Genomic DNA, 21,523 nt, shown 5'->3' on the forward strand with positions numbered 1-21,523 from the left:
AGAGGAGCAGAAGGCAGGTGCTTGCCCGCCCACGCTCAGGTTTTTGTTCACTCTCAGTCCTCCTCCAAGCACAGCACACCCACAGGAGGTGAAACCCCAACCGCTCTTCTTTCTGCCCTGATCCCCAGACTCGGAGCAGCTGCCCCAGACGCCTGCCCTCACCCCATGTCCCTTCCCACAGCCACATCCTGATGTGTCTGCTTTACATCCCAGCACACCGGGCACCCTCCTCTCCCCCCTCCCCGGCAGCGCGATGCTCACGGAACAGAGACCTGGCACGGTGAGAGCTGGGTTTGAAGCCAAGTGTATTTTCAGTCTGGGAAAGCAGACTGGTGCAGGTGTGCTCCATCCAGCTCAGCTCGACACCGGTAATTTTGACCCCCTGGCTCCTTTCTGCCCCGTTAGTGGGAGAAAAGAGGTCTCCAAGATCATTAAGATCCTAAAAGTCTCCTGAAAACTGCTTTCTGGAGGGGAGAAAGAAAAAAAAAACCAATCAGAGCCACACTGAACACTCTCACTCAAGGACTGTAACACAAGCTCAGCCCTAATTAGACATCAGAGAATCTGCATAGGAGATGACTCTGTCCTGCAATGGACACTGGACACAGCTACAAGGGTGGGTGATGGGTGTGCTGAGCTGTGGCTTCCTGCTCAGAGACAGACAACCCAAGCCCACAGTCCATCCCGAAGGCAGGGCTGGACACCAGGCTGCCCGCAGCACAGCTCCGGGGTCCACGCAGGATTGGGGATGGGATGGGGCTGGACACCAGGCTGCTCGCAGCACAGCTCCAGGGTCCACGCAGGAGATGGGGCTGGACACAGGGTTATCCCCAGTCCAGCCCGGGGGGGCTCAAGGTCCCACCTTCAGCGTAAATGGAGCTGCTGGGCCGGCGGCGGGGCTGGGGGGGGGGGGGGGGGGCAGGTGAAGCTTTGCAGGGCAGTGAGGACCCGCAGTGCCCTGAGGACCCGCAGTGCCACCAGCGCTCTTTTACAAGATACCTTTAAAGCGAGGATGAATTCCCTTCCCCGCTGTGACAACATCTGGAGAGGTTTTGCTGCCTTCTGGCTCCTGCACCCACGCTTTCTGCTGAAATTAGGAGGCTTAGTGAAATTACACCCTAAGGAGGAGAAAAACAAAAAACCAAACAACTGTAAAAGCAGAAAAAAAGGAGATTCCCCCTCAATTCACGTAACCCCTTGGCAGGGAACTCAGGATGCAGTGGGTGCCCCAGGCTTGCGGGGGGCTGCCCTGCACCCCCTGCCCTGCAGCAGGCGGACAGGGAGGAGATTTGCCTCAAAACCACCTGAATTCAAAGCAAGAAGCACCCGGGGGTTCTCTTTGCGGCTCGGGGACCCTTTAGGCACCGCAGAACATAATTTTTCCTTTTTTTTTTTTTTCTTTGGACCCTTACCCGCCGCAGGGAGGTGGCGGGGGTCCCCCACCCCGCCCCCTCGGTGCGGGCCCGGCCGAGCCGCTCTATTCTTAGCGCGGAGCGGCCGCGTTCCTGGCATTCCCGGCCCGGGGACAAGCAGCGCCTGGGAATGCGCAGCCACAGCTCGGCAGCAGCCGGGGGCCACCAGCGGGGGGCCACCCCGGGCGGGGCAGGTGGGGAGGGGGTCCCGGGGGACAGCAGAAGTGGTGGAGGGGTGGGGTGAGCTGCCGTAGGGACCAGGGACCCCCCAGCTCCCTGCCCGTGGCTCCAGCCCCTTCAAGCCCTGGCTGGCACCATCCTCCCCTCCCTGCTGCCTGAGTGGGGGTAGAGGTGGAACTGGGGGTGAGGGGCAAGTGAGGGGACCCCAAAGCCCCCCTCCCCAACCAAACTCAGACTCATGGCTTACATAGAATCCCCTACCTAGCGGGACAGGGGACAGGTCCAGCCCAAGTGAGACACACACACCCCACCCCCAATGTCCTCTCCATCCTCCATCGAGCATGGTGCGCAGAGGTGCCACCCAGGCCTGCAGACGCTTTGCCCCGGGCACCCAGCTGGGGTCCCACCCTCACCAGGGGATGCACCCAGGGGTGTGAGCTGGATGACCCTCTCCCCAGCACCACAGAGACCCCCACCCCTGCTATGGGCAGCATCCCTCCATCCTGCTTCCTGGGAATGCCCTCAGCAGTGGGACCCCAAAGCAGGCTCTGCCTGTGTCCTCCATGCTGGTGGGGACCATCCCCACCCCTCAGGGTCCCCCTCGAGCTGGACACCGTCTCTGCTGAGGCCTCACAGGCGGCAGGGAAAGAACTGCCGCAGGCAAAGTGCTGCAGCCCCGACTGACGGGAGAGCGTGTGGCCAAGCCCTTGGCACTCAGCTCCTCTCCCCCCATGCCCAGCAGGGTTTCCAGCCGAACAGACCCGCTGCAGCCGCTTCCAGCACCCCCCTCCCGCGGCCACATCCTGCCCTGGCCTTCCCTGCAGCATCACCATGAGTTATTGCAGCTGCCTGCTCGCCCCATCCATCCTCCTGGCCCCAAGGACTGCGGGTGAGTCACAAGCCTGCCCCATGCCTCAGTTTCCCCCGCTGTGCGGTGAGGACAGGCAGGATGCCGGTACGTCTGCTGTGAATCAAGCGTGCCACATGCCGGAGCCAAGTCCCTGCAGCTTTTCCTGCCACTTCCCACTCGTAAGTGGCTTTTGTTGGGAAACAATGTCCGTGACTTGGTTTAATGTCACCAAGTCCTTCCCAGGTTTGCAGCCTGCCATCGGGCCTCCCCTGGGATGATGTGGTGGAAAGCCCAGCTGATGAGGGTTAATTTTGGCTGCACACTTCACCGTTGTTTGTTTTGGGTGGGTTTTTTTTATATACTTCGCAACAGCGCTGCGGTGAAAGCCTGAAAAAATACGTCAGGATTTGAAGTGGTAGGGCGGAGGAGGGAGCCAGGACAAGGAGCATCCTTCCCTCTGCAAAATCCATTTACAGCCCAAATGCCTCCTTCCCCTGTCACATCCCTGGAGCATCTTCCAAAAGTGAAGGGCAAAGCAGGGACATGAACCATGCCAGGCAGCCGGGACACCCGAGCCTGTCTGGGGACAGCCCTGGTGGCTGCAGGCAGCTTTGGGGACCGTGAGAGCCCCGTCTCTCCCTTGCCGGCTGTGTTTGCAGTGCGGCTCTAATTACAGAAATGTGGAGAAATGCCGTCTCTCGGTTGGCAAACATTTCTCTCGGCAAGCGTCAGCCGGCAGCTGCCGTGCTGGGAATCGAGTGGGCATCCGTCCCCTCCATCCCACACCTCCCACTCCAAATCCACAACCCATTTCACAGCTGTACCTCCTTGCCCAACACACCTGCACCTGCCCAGGGCAGCCCCTCATCAGGTGGGTGATAATTTCCTGCATGGATTATAATTCCCTGCACAGATTATAGTTCCCTGCACTCCCAGGTGGCTCCTTACACACTTGTGCTGCAGGAACAGGGAGGGGGAGGACACCCCTTGGGAAGCACCCAGGTCTCCTTTCCCTGGAAATTGGGTGGTTTCCCACTGATTCCACAGGGCATGGGAAGGAAGGAAAGAAGGAAGGAAGGAGGGGAGGAAGGAAGGAAGGAAGGAAGGAAGGAAGGAAGGAAGGAAGGAAGGAAGGAAGGGACGGAAAGGGAAAGGAGCAAAACCTCAAAAACACTTGAGCAGGAGGAAAGGAAAGAACTGAGCAAGGGAGGAGGAGGAGGAGGAGAGTGGGGCAGGGGGGAGAGGATTACTGCTCAGTTGAATTAGAGGGAGCCCTTCAGCTGCCTTGAACAGCAGGAGAATTTGCCCAGAGACCCCAATTCTTCCTATCTGGGATAAAATGTAAGCACAGGATTAACTGCAAGCATATGCTTAAGACTCGGGGGAATTGAAAGAAGTCTGGGCACAAAGTGCTCCAAGGAGGGCAGGGAGGCAAGGCACGGACCAGCAGCCTCATGGATGAACCAGCTCTGGAGGGATGCACTGGGGGGACTGGGAGAGCTGGGGCGGGGGGGGGGGGGGGGCGCGATTGGAAGAGCCACGGGGGCACTGGGAGTCTCCTGGAGGAATGAGATAACTCAACTCCATCTGCGAGGGCTGTATGGGGAAAAGGGTCGGTAAAAGAGGCTCTTCCATCAGCCACATGATGGGATGAGACTCCCTGCCCAGAGAAAGGGGGATCAAAGTGGCCCCACTGCCATGTCTGGAGCAGGACAAGCCTTCCTGCGGCCACCCCCCAGGCTCAGCCCTGGCAGAGGGGCTGGGGAGCCCAGGACCGTGCCTGGCCCCTTGCCCAAAGCCCCACCAGTGCCCCTGCTTTGTGGACCTGCTCCCCGCGGGAGGGGGGGGGGGGGGAGGGGGGAGGGGGGGGGCTGCGAGCCGGCACGTGCCCTTATCATCAGACACATCCGTGTCCATGTGATGTGTCCATGAACATCCCGGACTGATTTATGGGATGAGAGAAGGGCAGAAGGCCAACCTTAAATCCTGACTGCCTGGTGATTAATAATCATAATTATGATCATATTAGCTGTAGTAATAATAGTTTGCTTTCCCTTGCAGAACTGGTCATCCAGGAATCTCAGAGTGGTTTCACAAGTCCAAGTGACCAACGTCCCTATTTTCTAGTGAGGAAATTGCGGCACAGAGCTGTCTCCCTTGAGTCACCCAGTATATCAACAAGAAAACAGAGAAGGCAGGAGCCTGGACTCCGTGTCCCTCTCCCTCCCCCATGCTATTAAGCTGCATCTGTGTAATATAGAGCAAAACATCCTCCACGACTCGCAGTAAATCACGGCAGAGGCAGTGTGCAGAGTGGATGGGGGGAGATAATGGGTTTTTCACCCTCTTCAACAATAGAACAAGTTTTTCTCCGCTGGGGAAGGCTGACTTCTATGAGACACAGAGATAAAAGCAGCACCAGGGCTCCGAAATGGACCTGAAAGGGCACGAGCACTTGCATTACTGGCCCAGGGACAGGAGGCAACTCCAGCAGGCAACGCTGCAGGTCGAGTGCCCCACGGGCACGGCCCCATCCCCATGTATATTGCTGAGGTGCACTGGAATATTAATTGAAAATCCCAGCAAAACACTCCTGCTGATGATAATGGACCATAATCCTCTTAGACCAATTTCATGCCTGAAAAATTGTGCATAACAAAATAATAATAGAAAGGCCCTCAGTGGACACTGCCCTTAGCAGTGGACCCGGAAGAAAAGGGCTGGCCAGAGGGGATTTCTCGGGAAGGGAGCGGGTCCCCTTGGCCTTCACCCCAGAGGGGCACGGAGAGGTGGGCAGGGGAAGAGCTGAACCTGGGGCTGGGTCAGGGCAGCGCCGCCCTGGGACCCCCATGTCCCACGGAGACCCGGGTACCCACCGGCCGCCCTCTGCCCTACAGAGCCCACGGGACCCCGGGCCCCTCCGGACCCTCCGTGTCCTCCAGCGACCCTCCGTGCCCGCAGAGCCCTGTGCCCCCCATGCCAAGCCCCTCCCCCACACAGGCAGCCAGCCCCCCCCCCCCCCGCCCGGCCGCCCTGCCCGGCCCTTCAGCACCGCCGCGGCTGGACAGCGCCGGGCGCGGGGCCCCGCCCGGCCCGCGGCCCCCGGACCCCCCCGGACGCCCCCGGACCCCCCCGGGACACCCCCCCGGGACACCCCCCCGGGACCCTGCACCTCCTCCCTGGCACCCCCAGCACCACAGCCTCTTTCTCCCTCTGCACCCCCCGTCAGCCCCTGCCCTGCCCCCCTGTGCCTAACAGCACCCTCTCCCCTGCTGCACCCCTGCACCCCCTCCTCCGCTGCACCCCTGCATCCCCTCCTCCGCACCTTGCGCCCCTCAGCACCCCCTCCTCTGCTTCTGCACCCCTGCACCCACAGACATCCCCCCCCAGCACCTGCACCCATCGGCACCCCCTCCCCTGCCTCTGCACCTCTGCATCTCCTCCTCCGCCCCTGCACCCCCCGCACCACCCCCTGCACCTTAGTACCACCTGCCGCCCCTCCTCCACCCACCACCCCCTGCACCCCCTCCTCCAACAACCCCGGCACCCCATCCCCACCCTCCTTCACCATCCCCACCCCCAGCTCCCCGCACCCCCCGGCACGTCCTCCCCCAGCACCCCTCTCCAGCACCCCAGCCCCCTCCCTTCACTACCCCCCTTCTCCAGCGCCCTCAGCACCCTCACCTGCGCTCCCACACCACCACCCCCCTCCCCAGCACATCCTTCTGTCCCAACACACCAACCCTCCTGCACCCCCTGCCCCCGTGCCCCAAGGACCCCGTCGCCATCCCCCCAAGTACCCCCTGCCTCAGCACTCCACCTCCATCCCCCTAAGTAGCCCCTGCCCCAGCACCCCAAAGTCCCCACCTCCATCCCCCCAAGTACCCCCTGCCTCAGCACCCCGAAGTCCCCACTGCCATCCCCCCAGTAACTCCTTACTCCAGCCTGCCAAGGACACCACCTTCACCCCAGCTCCCCCCATCCCAGCCCCGCAAGGACCCCGCCTCCACCCCAGCTCCCCCCGTCCCAGCCCCCCAAGGACCCCATCTCTACCCCTAACTCCCCAAGTCCCAGCTCCCCGAGGACCACAACCCCACCCCCAGCACCCACCTGCTCCCCGCCGCGCTCCGCCCCGGGCACCCCGGTCTGCGGGGCCGTGGCCGTGCGGGGCCGGGGCCGCGGGGCGCCGGGGTGTACGGGGGAGAGCCGGGGGGGCGCGGGGGGGGCGCAGCTCCCCGGCCGGCAGCTGTTGCTCTGCCGACAGCTCCCCGGAGCCTCCGGCGGGCCGGGGCAGCGGTGACTAAGCACTTTGGGGATTTCTACTCTTATTATTTTATTCTATTATTTTCTCCCCCTTCCGAGCGGGTCCTCCCCCCCCTTCCCCCCCCCACGCCCCCACCCCCATCCTCCCCGGCCGCCCCCTCCCGGAGCCGGGCGCGGCAGGGCGGGCGGAGGGGTTCCCCCTTCCGGCCACCGGGAGCATGGGAGCCCCGGCCCGGCTGGGCTCCAGAGCTCGGCCAGCCCTGGGGTGAGGCGGAGCGGGGCCGCGCCGTGCCGTGCCGTGCCGAGCCGCGCCGGGGCCGGGCCGCGCTCCCCCGCCGCCTCCGCGGCAAGTTCGGCCGCTGCCGGGGCGCGCAGGGCGGCGGCGCGATGCCGGTGCGCCGGGGCCATGTGGCCCCCCAGAACACCTACCTGGACACCATCATCCGCAAATTTGAAGGGCAAAGTGAGTACCGGCACCCCCGGCACCGCTCCCGCCCCCCACGCGGCTGCGGGCGCCCCCCTGACTTCGGGGCACAGTGGGGAGCGGGGCGGGGGGGGGGGGGCAGGCGGAAGGGGAGAGCGTGGCCACCCGCGGGTGTCCCCGGGGAGATGAAGGCACCCCTGTGACCTCCCGGGGGGGCACGGGACAGGGGTGGGTGACAGCCAGGCGGTGTCCCCGCGGGTATTTATAGCCAGGGCGGCACAAGGGGGATGAGCGGTTCCGATTCAGGGGTCCCCCAGGGGCCAGGGACCCCGCAGCCCCGCGCTGGGAGGGGGTCCTCGGGGGGGTGGGAGGGGGTCCCGGCTGGCAGGGCTGGGGGAGAGGGGGGGTGCAGCAGCGCAGACGGGCTCGCTGCCTGTTTGCCTTCAACTCCGCTGCTCGGCGGCAGCCGTCCCTGGTGAGATGTTGCCATTTGCTGTTGCTCGCAGTAATCCCTTTATATGAATTTTTGGGCTGGTTTCGTGTCGAATATAGCGAAGAGTTCGTGCGCGTCAGGGAGCGCTGGGGTTTGCGTGTGGCTGGGTGGGGGCCGAGGGGAGGCGGCGGGGGCTCCGCGCCCACTGTCTGGGCACCCCGATGGGGCTGGGTCCCTCCTACGCAGCCAGCGATGAGGGGAGGGGAGTGGGGGACGGGGTTCCCCCAGCAGCTGTGCTCGGGGGTCTGCCGTGGGGTGCTGGGGCTGCGCACACCTCCCTGCGGCCTTGCTGGGGTTTTTCTCCGGTGTCCAAGTTTGCTGGGTGGGCAATCGCCCCTAGCGCTGCCATCCCTGCCCGGATCTGCGCTGCCCTGGCAGTGAGTGATGTGACCCTGGGGACAGAAAGCGAGAAAAACTGTCCCTGGTTGCTATCAGTCCCCCACTGGGAAGCGGCGGCTGGGGAGCAGCGGGGGGCAGGGCGGCGAAGCGTGCCAGCGGGGAAGCAGCCAGGGCCCCTGGTCCCTGCCCGCTCCCTGCCTATGCTCTGCCAGACATGTCGGGCACCAGCTGGGCTCTGCCAAGACATCGCCCCGCGCTCCCCTGCAGCAGCTCCCTGGTGTGACAGGTGTTGGGGAGACACTAAACTGCCCCCCCCCAGCCACACTGGTGCCACAGGCAGTGTGTTCTCCCCTGCTTGTGGGTGCCTTCACCCCGCCCACGCAGCTCCCACGGGTGCAGCTGCACCCAGCGAGGCCCAACACTTCCCTCCCAGGATGGGAGCAGAGCCCCAGTACCATGGGGGCAAGGGCAAATCTGCAGGTGAGGGCAGGGCAGAAAGCAAATCTGGGGTGAAAATCCCTCCCAAGGAGAGCTGGCTCTGCAGCTCCTTCCCATCCCGGCCTTGGTCGCATCCCTGGTGCTCGGCACAGCTCGCTCCAGCACCCTGCCAGCCCCATAAATCCTGCCCTGCGCCAGCCCCGCCTGGATCCAGCCCGGATCTGGCCTGCGGGGCTGGGCGCTCGGTGGGGAATCATCCACGGCAAGTGGGCAGCACAGCCCAGGAGCGGGGCTTGGGGGAAGGTCCCCTCCTTGTGCCACCTCCCAGCTGGCAGAGCCATTTCTATAGAGAGGGATCAGGAACGGGGAACTGGGAGGCATTTGGCCGTGGTGGTTTGTGCTGTTTGCAGCGCCGGCACCAGCGTCAGCCCTGCGTGGGAGAGGGGAAGGTGCCGGGGGGGGAGACCCCCACAAAGGGCCACCGAGGGCTGTCACAGGATGGGATGAAGCAGGAGACCCCAGTGCTGCATCCCTGGGGGCAGTGGTTTTACTGGGAGGCATCCTCCAGAGTAGGGACTCTGCAGGTGACACCAGGGAGAGCAGCGATGTGCCAGGGAGGGGACCCCCCACCCATCAGGCCCCGGCGCTGGGTACCGCAGCCGTGCGGAGGTTTCTCCCGCGTTGAGGTGAAATTCCCCGCGAGGCTGGAGTGCAGCGGGGCTCTGGAGCACACAGGCTGCAGATGCCATTCCTGGGTAATCCAGGAGATTAATTAGGGTCTGGCCTGGGAGGCAGCCTCTGAATGGACCCTCTGCTCTGACCTGCCTCTGGCTCCAGCCTGGAGCCAGTGCCAAACGCTGAGGGAGATGCTGCGGGGGGGGGGGGGGGGGGGGGGGGCACGGTATCCATCACATCAGCATCCACAGCCCCATGTCACATCCCAGTAAAACTGTCCTCAGAGAGGAACCTCCCCAGCCCAGCACTCCCCAATTTCCTTGGGGAAAAAAAAAAATCAAACCAAATCAAAGCTCTTGGCTGGGTCTCCCCCAGGATAAAGGCAGAGGCAGCTCCATCTGGGGCTGGATGTCGCAGGCTGGGCAGTGCTGCCACACACCCCGGCATGACAGCGGGTCTGGCCCCAGCTCAGCCCGGTGGTGCAGCACCAGGAGGGGCTGGGGGCAGCACCACTCCCTGCCTCAGTTTCCCTTTTCCTCCACCTGAGCCCTTTTCTTCTTGAGCACAGGGGGCCACGCAGCCCAGCAGGGGCTGGATTTCAGCCTCAGCCCAAAGGCACAATTATCCTATAAAACATTAGGAGAATCATTAGTGTGATGGATTTCACCCAGCTTGCCATGAAGCCAAACCTCACGCTCACTCCTCTCACCCCTTGCCTGACTTCAGTCAGATATGAGCAAGGGTGGGAAGTCTGAGATAACTCAGGTCCCTGATAAGCTCCTGGGGACAGACACTGCAGCTCTTCCCTCTGCCTGCGGTGCCGGCAGGAGACAGGTTGCCCATGCATCGAATCCCCACATGCGAGCAGTGAGACACCGAGGCCGCGTGGATTGGCCCACCCTGGCAAAAACTGCCTTTACTGGGGACACCCCCTTTGGGTCCCCCTGTCCCCACAGGCACCGATTCACATGAAATTGGGGGAATTTTCCCTCTCTGAAGAGCAAGGGCGTCAGCTATCCTCCCCCCAGCCTGTCACTCGTGTCCCCAGGGAGCCCATCCCCGCACAAGCCCCACAGTGGGTGGCATCAAAAAGCCCAAGCACCCCCTCACCCACCCAGGCTGTCCCCCATCCCTGCGCATCCCCAGCACCCCACTAAACCTCTCCTGCCTCCCCGCAGACCGCAAGTTCCTCATCGCCAACGCCCAGATGGAGAACTGCGCCATCATCTACTGCAACGATGGCTTCTGTGAGATGTTCGGCTACTCCCGTGTGGAGGTGATGCAGCGACCCTGCACCTGTGACTTCCTCACCGGCCCCGACACCACCAAGAGCTCCATCGCCCAGCTCACCCAGGCCCTGCTCGGCTCCGAGGAGTGCAAGCTCGAGATCCTCTACTACCGCAAAGACAGTAAGAGTCACATTTTGGGGGTGATGCGGTGGTGGGAGGTGTCACCTGCCCAGGATTTGAGCTGTGTGAAGCCGATGGTGGGAGGTGAAGGGGGTCTGATGCTACCAGGGCATTGGGGCTGCACCCAGGCCTGGGGCTTTGCCAGGGGCAAGTCACCAGTGACTCCCAGTGGGATGGAGCAGTCTCTGCTGTGATGGGGCACTGGGGCTGTTGGGACCTCGAGCGATGGAAGCTGTTACCAGATTATTTGGGAATTGGGTCATATGCGAACCCTTGGTGATGGCTCAGAGGTCCTGGGGCAAGCAATGGCATCACTTGTGGGATCCCTGCGTCATGAAAGAGGATCCTGCGGGAAGCTGGAGGAGGGGCTGGCCTGGGACATGGGTCTCCCAGTCTCCCAGTATGTGCTCCAAGACAGATGAGACAGACACCCCGTCTCTGCCAAAAGCGGGTGCAGCTGCCGGCCTCGGAGCTGCTTTTCCAGTGAGCAGGATGTGGCTGTGTGTGCACAGATGGAATTACGCTAAGATGAAAATGAAGCTTTGATGGAAAATACAGTGATTAGTTCTAATACTGCAGGAAGTTAAATAAATATTTAGTGCTTGATGCTGCAAAGCAGAGACAGGGCTCCCAGGGGTGGGGGCAATGGAGATTGGGTGCTCGCTAGAGGTTAAAAATATTAAAATTTCCTTTCTTCCACCTGTGGAGCTTTCCCATTGCTTTAGGTTGTGTTGATGGGGTCTTGGCCTGAGCAAGGGGCTGCACCCTGCTGCCAGCTGCTCCCAGCGTGGCAGAGTAGAGGAGAAACAACTGGAAGCAAAGGGAAGGAGGAGGCAGGAGCCCTGGCTCCCAGCCCAGCACCCTGTCCCTCGAGCTGGGACCTGGGTGCCCTGGCCTCCCTCCCAGACCCAATCTCCTGGGCTGGCATCCAGGTGCCAGCGGATCGGCCCCAGGAATTATCCGCTGGCAGCACCCCTGTGTGTAACGCACACGGTTAACCTAGCGGGGCCGGGCGCTGCGCGGTGGCAGGATCAGGCCACTCACTGACCATGTTTCCTTGTGATTTTCCTCCTGTCCTTGCTGAGGGACCCGGTGGAGGCTTTTCCTTGCACAGGCAGCCCTGGCGAAGCAGGGCCAGGGAGCGGTGCCAGGGCTGGGCTGCGTGACCCCCTCGGCCATTGCGGTGGCAGGGGGTGGCTGGAGCCCAGTGCAGCCCGGGAGGCACAAGGAGGAGCGGGCACATGCTGTCCCACTGCTCCCATCCCAATGCCAATGTGTGGCCATGGCACAGACAACGTGTGCAGCCCTTTTCCCCTCCCTCAGCATGGTTTCCCCAGCCATCCATCTCCAGGGACCATTCAGGCTGGAAGCCCGATCCAATGCCATCCTCCCTGCTTTGAACCATTCCCACCGGGCTCACAGGATGCTCAGTGCTCTCCTCAGAGCCCTGCTCTTCCTCTAGGCCACGGGAAACTCTCAGTGCAGCTCTGAGCTGCTTTCTTCTCTTTTTTATTAAAAAGAGGGAAAAAAAATAAAAAGGAAAAAATGCCCAGAAGCAAGCCCTTTATGTCTATTTTTAAAACCCAGCCCCACCAGCAATATGCTTTCCAATTGTTTCCCCCCAGCACTCAGCCTGCAACCGCTCAGCCCATTATAAATGGGTCTTATCGGCAAAGAAAAGGCCTTCGCATTATAGGGAGCTGCTGCTTAATTAGCCGGTGGAGGCTCCAAACCAGCCTGTCCTCCTTTTCATACCGGCAGCACCAATCTCCAGCCTCGACCTGCTGTTTATTACTGCGGTACTCCCGGCTCTGCAGCTCGCGGGGTTGTTTCCTTGCTTTTCTGGTTGCCAGAGACAATATTATACCCCAAACCTGCCTGTCGGAGCCCCCCCGGCAGGACCAGGGTGGGATGGATGGAGGTAGGTGGGAAGGGGGCACCCATGGGTCTCTGGGCAGGTGGCTCTGCCCATGCACTGGCAGGATGCTGTGTGATGGGGTGATGCATGTCCCTGGGGACAGCCTGGCTGCTCGCTCCTCACCCCGATGCCCATGCTGTCATCAGCTAATTATAACGGGAGCCACCGGTGCCGATGGTAAGCCCAGATCCAGGCAGCTGAAATGGCCAAGAACCAAGTACCGGTGGGGGAAGATGGGACCGGCCCAGCAAGGGCAGTTGTCCCTCCATGCCACAGCAGCCCAAAAAAAGCCTTGGAAAGAGGGGAGAGCCCGGCTGCGGCGCATGTGGGCTCTAATCCCCCGCTCAAAGCCGGGAGATCAGTGAAAAGTTAATTTCTTTACAAGATGCTGCACAGCTGGGGCTGCCCCGGCCAGGGGGGTCATCGTGGGATCAGCTCCTGCTGTGGTGAGGAGCAGCCACAGCCACCAGCCCCAGGGACACGCTCCCCACTCTGGAGGCCTGAGCCGGGCCCCTTCCAGCATCCCCTGGGGATGACAGCGAGCGGCTGGTGGGGCTGAGCTGCACCCAGGGTTGGGGTTTTTTTTACCCCTGCGGGTGATGTGCTTTGCAGTGAAGCCACCGGCAAGAGTCCCTGGGGTCCCCCAAGTGGGGCCGGTGGCCGCAGGTGCTGGGCATAGCAGTGCTGGCATGGCCTGAGCAGCAGCAGCTGGCAGTGCCTGCTCCCACTTAATCTGCATGAATGCGATGCTTATGAATATGAAAGGGGAGATGCGGGGCAGAGGCAGCGGGAGCAGCTGGTGGGGCAGCCGCTGCCTGCAGCCCCAGCCCCTCCATCCCTGTCCCCTCCAGCGGGATCAGTCTGTGCTGGTCCCCTGGGGCTAGGGATTAGGGACTGGGATCAGGCCAGCAAATTCGTTACAGTGGTGCCCTAAACTGGGATTTCCCCCGGGGGCTCCAGGAGGAGGGGAGAGGTTGCAGAGCAATTGGGGCACCCGGTGTCCCCCCCGGCTGTCCCCCCACAGCTCCCAGTGGGGTGCCTGGGCAGGCAGCTGCGGGGCCGGCAGCCAGGCAGGCATGGGTTGCGGGGTGTCACCGTGCCTGAAGGGGACGGGGGGTTCATGTGACATGTCCCTTCTGTCCCCAGCCCTGGGCACATCCATGGCACAGCAATAACCCCTCCAGCAGCTGCTGCCAGGATGCCCTGGCTAAGGCAGGCGGGGCTGGATCTGGCCAAGGTTTCTCCATACGGCTCTGTAAGCAGCGATGTGTGACGTGCCCGACGGGTTCACTGGAAGAAGGAGGGAAAATCCCATGGGCAGCTGCCGGGTCCTGGCACCAGTGGGGCTGGGGGCCGGTGCCAGCAGCCCCAGGGAGGCTCTGCTGCTGCCCCGTGGGGTGGGCAAGGCAGGGCAGAGGGGACCTTGCAGGCGGCAGCGGAGCAGGGAGGCATGGCCAGCTGACAAAACCCCAGCTCCCAGCTGAGCTCTTTGCTTGTACAAAAACGTGGGGTTTAAGCCAAGCCAGGGCCGTTTGATTTGTGTTCCTTTAAGGGCCGGCCTCGGCAGAGCAAGGCTGTGACCTCGGGAAAGGGACAAACACCATGGCCCAACTCCAGACAGGGACGTATAAACATCCCGCCTCACAACGATAAACGCTCCAGTCCTGGAGATCCCGCGCTGTGGGGCCGATCCTGCCACCCCCGGCACAGCTGAGCTGCAGCTCCAGCCACTCCGTTGCCCCAGCTCTGCCCCAGGGATGGTGCAACTGGGGCACAAAGCCATAAGAGACATGTTTTCCATCCTCTGCTGCTCCTCAGATGCTCTGCGCTTGGACCACATGTCCCATGAACCAAGGGGCAGACCCAGAGCATCCCCAGTACCCCCCGGGGATGCTTCCCAGGGGGCTTTTTCCTGGAATCCCTGCCCCAGCAGAGTCCCCAGTTCCCACCCTAGACCCTTCATCCTCGATGGCCATTGCATCCCCAGTGTGCCATGGGATCAGGGCCCTTGGGATGGCCCGACAGCCCAAGGAAACACAGTCAGTGCTGCAGCTTTGGCAGCACAGCCCCGTGCTAAGCTGGACTTAATTCCTGCAGCCAGTGGGATTTAGCAAGGGAAGGACCATGGGCCTGGATGTGGCTGCTCGCTTCGCTTGCCAGGGAGGTTAAACTGCATTTTGCCATCCCCCTGTTTTGACCTGGGACCTCTTTCGGATCCTGGGGGTCAGAACATCCTTCCACCTGCACACTGAAGCATCCCGCCAGGCTTGGAGGCATCCCTCCTGCGGCCGCGTTGTTGGTGGGCACCCTCGGCCACCTGGTTTTCCCGTGGGCTGCTGGTTCCAGCAGTGAGCTCCTGCAGGCTGCAGACACCTCTGCGTTCATCACTGCGCAGGGGGCAACCTCCATCCCGCCGCCGTTCCTCAATAAGGGCATTTTAGCGGTTTGGGGGCTGCTGCAAGGAGCATTTTTGCCAGTCTGGTGTCACAGCAAGTTTCAGTCTTTCCATGCCCTGTTTGGGTGTGGGGAGAGGGGCCGGTGCAGACCCTGTGGTGCACATCCCTCTCCACGCAGGGGGATGCAGACCCAGCACCCATCGCTCACCCCAGACCCCAGGAGTGACCCATGTCCCACCAGCACAGCCCCCACCCCCATCACTTTCCATCCCGCCTCAAGGATTTGCTTCAGGACCTCCCAGCGATCAGAGCTTCCCGTTGAAGTTTCTACCCAGCCCTAACACTGATTTATTTGTTCCAGGGTGGAAGCAAGGCTCAGCACCCCCAAGCACCTCCCTCAGCGTACCAGCCAGCCCCGGAGCATGGCTCCATCCCCATCCCTGTCCCCTCCGTGCCCTTCCCAGCCCCTCTCCTCCACTCCGTTATATAATACCACTATAGATTTAGCCACTCTGCCATGAGACCCTGCAGATTAAATCTCCCAGCCGGGGGCAGGGAAGGACTCAGTAAGAGCTCCGAGGGCAGATTAATAGCTTGGTTTTTTAATATTCATAACAATACTGGTTTGTGTCCAGCTCTCGGAAACCCCCATGTCCTGTTGATTAGTTTAATACTGATGATACCGACAAATGCATTAACCACTGGTGGCTGCGGAGGATAAGAGGGCCGGGGAGGGAGGGCCCCAACGATGACATTTTTAATGTTATTAAGTGCTCGCTTTTATCAAGGTCAGAAGACAAGACGGGTCGGAAAGCGCAAACCTCCAAGCGCGCAGCCTGGGGGAGGTGGGCTGCGTGCTGGGAAGATCAAACCCAGCCCAGGCTTTAGGGAAGGAGCTGTTTTGCCCAAACCATCACGTTGGCTGTGGGATCCTCCAAAAGAGCATCCGTGTTGCATCCCTGCTGCCCAGCCCCTTCCGTAGCCCCCAGGCTGGGTTTCACCCCGGTGGTGGGCAAGCAGCCCCACAGCAGCGGCCACGGAGCGCAGGCAGGTTGCGAACGCCCCTGGGGCTCCTCAGAGAGATCATTTGGCGGCTGGATAAAATTAGATGGATGGAGACAGATTAGCTGAACAGCTGAAGGGAAGAGACAGGCAGATGGATGGGGACAGTCGATCGAGGAACAAGGAGAGCGATATAGGGCTGGGGTCCCTCCTGGGGCCGGCTCAGCCCACCGGTGCCGTAGCAGGTACCTGGTTTTGGTGGGAAGGATGAGCAGGCTCAGCATTTGGCAGAGCCCAGGCTGGCTTGCCGCAGGAAAACCAAGTCAGGACAGAGGGTGCCAGGGTTCTCCCAGCTGCAGCCTCTCCACAGAGCTGGGGGTACCCCAAATCACAGCTGCCCAGAGACCCCAAATCCTGGGGATCTGCCCTGTCTTTGGGCCAGGCTAAAGGGAACGCTTTGCTCCCATCCCCAGCCCCAATACTCCAGCATCCCCTTGATGCCATCCATGCCCTGAGGTGCAGGTCTGAGCAAGGCACTGAGCTCCTGGCACACAGGGCTGCTTTTGGGGCAATTCCCCTGGTCTTGGAGGGTCCCACACCCAATTAACTTTTGGTCAGCCTGGAACTGGTCAGGCAGTTGGACTAGATGACCGTTGTAGGTCCTCTCTAACCAACACAGACCACACAGCTCAATTTAAGAAGGGGTCAGCGTGGGCGCTTACAGCAGCACCTCCCAGATTTGCAGGATCAAACCAGGCATCAGCTGCCTCCCACACCCAGCCCGAGCCACCTCCCAGCTGCTCCTTATATCCCTCCAACTAGGTGTAACTGGGCCCAGTTTTCAGCTGTTCTGCATTGGCCATGGGATTAACCCTTTCCATGCCACATAGGGCCTGTCAGGATCTGGCCCCCCTGAGAACAGCTTAGAGGCCATCCCCTCCCACCACTGCGGAGGAACTTAAGAAGGAAAAGTGAAGCAGTGAAAGGGATGCAGCAGGGCAGAGCCTGTGAGCCAGGATCAGGCCTTCTGGATCAGGATTCCCGGTCCAGGGGGGAAGCATGGAGCTGATGGCTGCCCGTGCCAACGAGCCATGCTGGGCTGTGGGTCGCCGGGAGGTTGGTGACGCTTCAGAACCACCTGTGGAGAAAAATAAACTCATTTTATAACACAGCAAAGGAGAAAGCATCTGGTGCCACCAACCATCACACGCGGGGGTGAGCGGGCACACACGTGCACACCAGCTGCATGCCCCAATGCCAGCGCCAGCACCAGCACTGGCAGAGCTGCGGCATCCCAGGGATGGCATCGCAGCATCGCATCGTCCCACCGGGCACGTGCCACCTTAGCATCATATGGGGCACCTCATTCTCTTGGCATCACCTAAAGGACACCGCTCGTCTTTTAGTTCCCTAAGAATCCTGACATAGGGAAGGGAAAGGGCTCATTTCTTTCCATCCCCATTGGCTCCGTGTGCAGATAGCCTGCAGCGTGCCCATGCGTCCCTTCGAAACAGCTTTATCTGCTGAAAATCCCCCCCGGCCTCCTCCCCAGCTCACACATTTAAGTGGATTTCCTCTCCCTGTGGTGAACAACGATGAAATAAAGAAAGAAATAATCCCGGCTGCCAGGTCCTTTAAACAGATTTTACTGTATCCATTTCTTTCCCGTTCTTGTGTGTGTATGTGTCTGTGTATGTGCACATCCCTGACGTCACGGCAGATTTTGAAGTTGCCCGATGCCGGCCATCTGCTCCTGATTACAGGAGGCTCTGAGCTCCTTAAAATTATACGCAGCAAGGCTGACATCCCCCTCCCGGCCAGAGCTTGGCCAGGGTGAGAGCAGGAGAGCACTGGATCGGCCGGCAGTGCATCCCTGCCGGATCCGCTAATCCCTGGTAATCAGAGCATGGGGGAAAGGCGAGATCAGGGATCTGTGCCTGGCAAAAACTGCCACGGAAGGCCGTGGCTTCGCTCCGTGCTGGCCAGGCAGTGGTACCCGGCTGCTTCGCCATTCCTGGGAGGTTTGGGGTAGGAGCCTGGAGGGTGTCCAGGGGGTTTTGCCAGAGCAGCTGCGGGGACAGCTCAAGGATCGGACCCACAGTGATGATACCTTTGGGTAGGGTCTTTGAAGGATTTGCAGGGAATAAAGCTGGTGAGAGAGGTGGGACCGCCCTGTATCCTCCACTTGGTGCTTTGGGAAAGGCCTGCAAGTATTTTTGGGTGCCTCTGATCGTAAACTGGTGCCTGGCTGCCAGCACAAGCAGAGCCATGGGGTAGAGCCGGTATCCAACAGGCAAACCCACGTGGCCTCGTGCCCTGTGGCCACGTTTGGAGCCCTCCCCACAGCCCCCCTCACCCCCAGGACACTCAGCCAGTCCTTCTGCCCCCCCGTGCCTCAGTTTCCCCATGGAAGGAGTGAGACGAGGCTGTGCCTGACCACCAGCTGCCTTGGGAACCATCCCACCGATCCCAGCACATCCTGCTGCCCAGGGTCAGGACGGGGCACACAGTCGGGCTCAACCCCATTGCCTGCATACAGGACACGAGACAGCTGAAGTCAGTCCCCAAAAACTGCCTGGCAATTACAGGGCAATTAGCTACAGCATGATTACAAGCAGCATGCTTAATGAGGTTAAAGCACTACCTGGGACTTTCTGAGTTCTTAATTACCTACTCCTTAATTGCTGCTCTCAAGTATATTAATACAAATTACTGTCTGGGACTGAAAAAAACCCAGCAAGATGCGATCTGTGTGAGCTGGGATGCTGCAGTTATGGCCCTTTCCCAGGGCTCAGATCATCTTCCAAATCCTCCACCGTCCATCACCAGGGATTACACCCATCAAAGTGCTTAAAGAAAAACTTTTCTGGCAAAAGTGTTTTGGACCGGAGAGTTGGGGGGTTGGGCAGAGCCTCCTGTGCAGCCCCCCTGAGCCTGTCTCTGCTCGGCAGCCTCGTGTTTACGCTGCCTGGTGGACGTGGTGCCGGTGAAGAACGAGGACGGTGTCGTCATCATGTTCATCCTCAACTTTGAGGACCTGGCACAGCTCATCACCAAGAGTGCCAGCCGGAGCCTGCACCAGCGCCTGTCGCAGGGCTGGCATAGAGGTGGGTGTCAGCGGGGACGGTGGGGACGGCGGGAGGGCAACGCAGCATCCTCGGGGCTATCCCCATCCACAGTATTTTTGGGAGCTTGTGGGGACTGAAGGATGCACCCGTGGCTGGGCAGGATCCTGCATCGTGGGGCTGAGCCCTGCAGCATGCCCAGGAGCAGAGGGTTGTGTGTGTGCACAGCTGCACCGGGGGACTGATCCGGCCAAACACCTGCTGGGTGCAGAGAGTCCGTTTGAGCTGGCTGTGCGCCCCACAGCCCCACGTGTGCACGGAGCCCACACACACCTCCCGAACCCCTGGGGACAGGGGAGGGCATCAACCCCCTCCGTGGGATGGTGCGTTTGTACCCTGCTGCGTGGCTGCAGCACCACGCTGGTAGGGGCAGGAGGTGCTGGCACGGGACAGGACTTGTGTGCAGGGTCACCAGGAGGGCCAAGGGACATTTGGTGTCACCAATGTCATGGCTGTGCTATGGGGTCACCACTGCAGGTGAATGGCAGGAGGGTGGTTGTGCTGGGGTGGCTCGGAGCCTGCCCCAGCTCTGGGCTGTTCCCTGTTGCCCCAGGCTCATCCCGCCGTTTGTGGGTCTTCTGGAGGCAGTGGAAAATTCCAACTCCTTTTTTGGGGAAGGCCAGATCAAAGGGAAGCCACGGTGAGGCTCTCAAGGGGATGTGGACACCCAGGGATGCAGATGTTAGAGCTGACCACGGGAAGGGGAGCTCTAAATATCCTCCTGCTGGACAGCCCTGTCCAGCTGCCTGTGTTGTAGTCAGGGAAGGAATCCTCCCTCCGACTTCACGCGAACGATCCCTGGGGATGCGGGTCACTGTAGGGAGGCTCGGGACAGGTCTCAAAGGAAAGCTGTGGGAGCAGCCTGGTCTGTCCCCCCCTGGCATGAGGGGTGGCACAGCAGGACCGGGACCGGAGCCAGAGCCACATCAGGGACTGACGGGGACCCTTCACGCTGCCCCTCGTATTGGTACCGTACCGTGAGTTTTAACACATTCACACTGGGTGCATATATACATCCCGGAGCCATCCAGGTGTCTGCGTGCTTGGCGGCAGGTGCCAGCGAAGGAGCTCTGTGTGGTGACAGGTTTTATATCTCCTTGGGCCAGACATACACACACGGGACTTACGGACGTATGTGTGTGAATGTATATATAACCTGTGCATGTGTTCCCATGTCTGTAGAGTGATGAGATCGACGTTTTTGGTGTATTGCTTTAGTACCAGTTAGCTTCTATGCAGACTGCTGAGGAAATCCTCAATTCCAGTATCGGTGTTGCTTTGCACCCCCTCAGCTCATGGTACATCTCGACATATGACGCATCCATACCCCATACCACTCCCAGATGTACCTTGGGCTGCAGAAGGCACCCGAAAAGGGTACCTATTGCTTTCCTGTGCGTTGGAGGTTGCACTGTGCATCTCGAGGAGTGTTGCTCGGGTTTCCCATTCCAGCGCTGGGGAGTGCGGAAAGGCCAGAGCTGCTGGCGCCAGCCCAGATCGGTCTCTTGTGCACGGGATTTCTGACTCAGTCTTTAATTACACAGCCACAGGCGGATGTGTTGCTGGTCCCTGGCTCACTGGTGTGCAGGGAAAGTCGGCTGCTTTGCTTCTTCCAGCTGAAAAGCTGCTCTGGGCAGTGGGGGACGGGGTGAGCAGAGGGAGCCTGCATGGGTTCCCCTGCCGATGGGGGCATTTTTGGGGAGCTGGGCAGGTCAGGAGCCTGCCCGAGTGGCTTGGCGGCATGTCGGGGCTCAGTGAGGGAAGCGAATCCTGCCAAAACCAAACAGCCCCTCAATGTGCTGCTTTTTCCCCCAACGACAATGCCTTCACAGAGCTCATGTTGCATTCCCCACACCCTGGGATTTCGGCCTCTTTTGGTCCCGTTAGTGAGCACAACTGGTGCTGCTGGGGGTCGGATGAAGCCCAGGGCTGAGCCGAGCCCCGAGGCAGCAGGGTGTCAGCCTGGCTGCTCACGCTGACTGCAGCAGCAGGTGGCCGCGGTCTGCTCCATGGACCAGCATGAGAAGAGGATGAGCAGCTTTGTACTGGGTGTCGCAACCGGGGACATCAGGTCCTGCTGTACGCGCAGCCAGTCCCTCTGCATGTCTGGCCCTTTCCCCTCCAGAACCCTTTCGCAGCTCGCTGCAGCCCTGGCTGCCCGTGCCCCAGTCCTGGTCTCTGGTGAACTGGTCTCCTGGTCCCCCATGATGGCAGCAAGGGACGTCCCCTCTTTGGTCCAGCATCCCTCACTGAAAATCCAGAGCAACTGCAGGGACAAAATTGCTAGAAATAAATTTTTTAATCCTTGCTATCTTACCGTCTCTCTTGTGTGGTTTTTCCCCCGCTCCCAAAGTTCCACCCAAGGAGATTTAGAGGCTCGATTTCCTCCAGGTCCAAATCCCTTAAGTGGCTTTAACGTCTGTAATTGGCTTAGGGATGCTCTGCACCTTTCCTGTCCTGCACCCGCCATGGCAGGGGAATCTCCTCCAGCCCAGCAGTGCTTTCTGCCAGGTCAGGGTCTGCCTTCAGCACAGGGCGATGTGATGGCACGGGAACAGCAAGCATGTTGCAGGAGGAAGGGCCACGTACGTCCCCCAGA

General features: G+C 60.8%; 1 protein-coding gene and 1 long non-coding RNA gene across 5 annotated transcripts in view; one reads left to right on the forward strand and one right to left on the reverse strand.

The window, feature by feature from the left end:
- Positions 1–265: 265 nt before the first annotated feature.
- Positions 266–7,461, reverse strand: LOC129782635 (uncharacterized). 2 transcript variants are annotated; one of them, XR_008744683.1, is made up of 3 exons: positions 7,135–7,461; positions 1,000–1,118; positions 266–464 (listed from the first exon to the last, which is right to left on the reverse strand). It is a non-coding gene; the product is annotated as an uncharacterized LOC129782635 (long non-coding RNA). The 2 variants fall into 2 exon arrangements; XR_008744682.1 differs by lacking the exon at positions 7,135–7,461 and adding an exon at positions 6,553–6,842 and having other exon boundaries at positions 269–464.
- KCNH6 (potassium voltage-gated channel subfamily H member 6) overlaps positions 6,934–21,523 on the forward strand; it is a 34,672-nt gene continuing 20,082 nt past the window's right edge. The window contains exons 1-3 of one of the 3 annotated variants that reach the window (XM_055789995.1): positions 6,934–7,168; positions 10,253–10,483; positions 18,751–18,906. In XM_055789995.1, the coding sequence (XP_055645970.1) occupies positions 7,093–7,168; positions 10,253–10,483; positions 18,751–18,906 (463 nt within the window). In that variant the 5' untranslated portion in view covers positions 6,934–7,092. The remainder of the gene's footprint in view (positions 7,169–10,252; positions 10,484–18,750; positions 18,907–21,523) is intronic. The other 2 variants (XM_055789992.1, XM_055789994.1) reach the window with 2 other exon arrangements.

The sequence above is a fragment of the Falco peregrinus genome, chromosome 18 (assembly GCF_023634155.1).
Source record: "Falco peregrinus isolate bFalPer1 chromosome 18, bFalPer1.pri, whole genome shotgun sequence".
NCBI classification, from domain to species: Eukaryota; Metazoa; Chordata; class Aves; order Falconiformes; family Falconidae; genus Falco; species Falco peregrinus.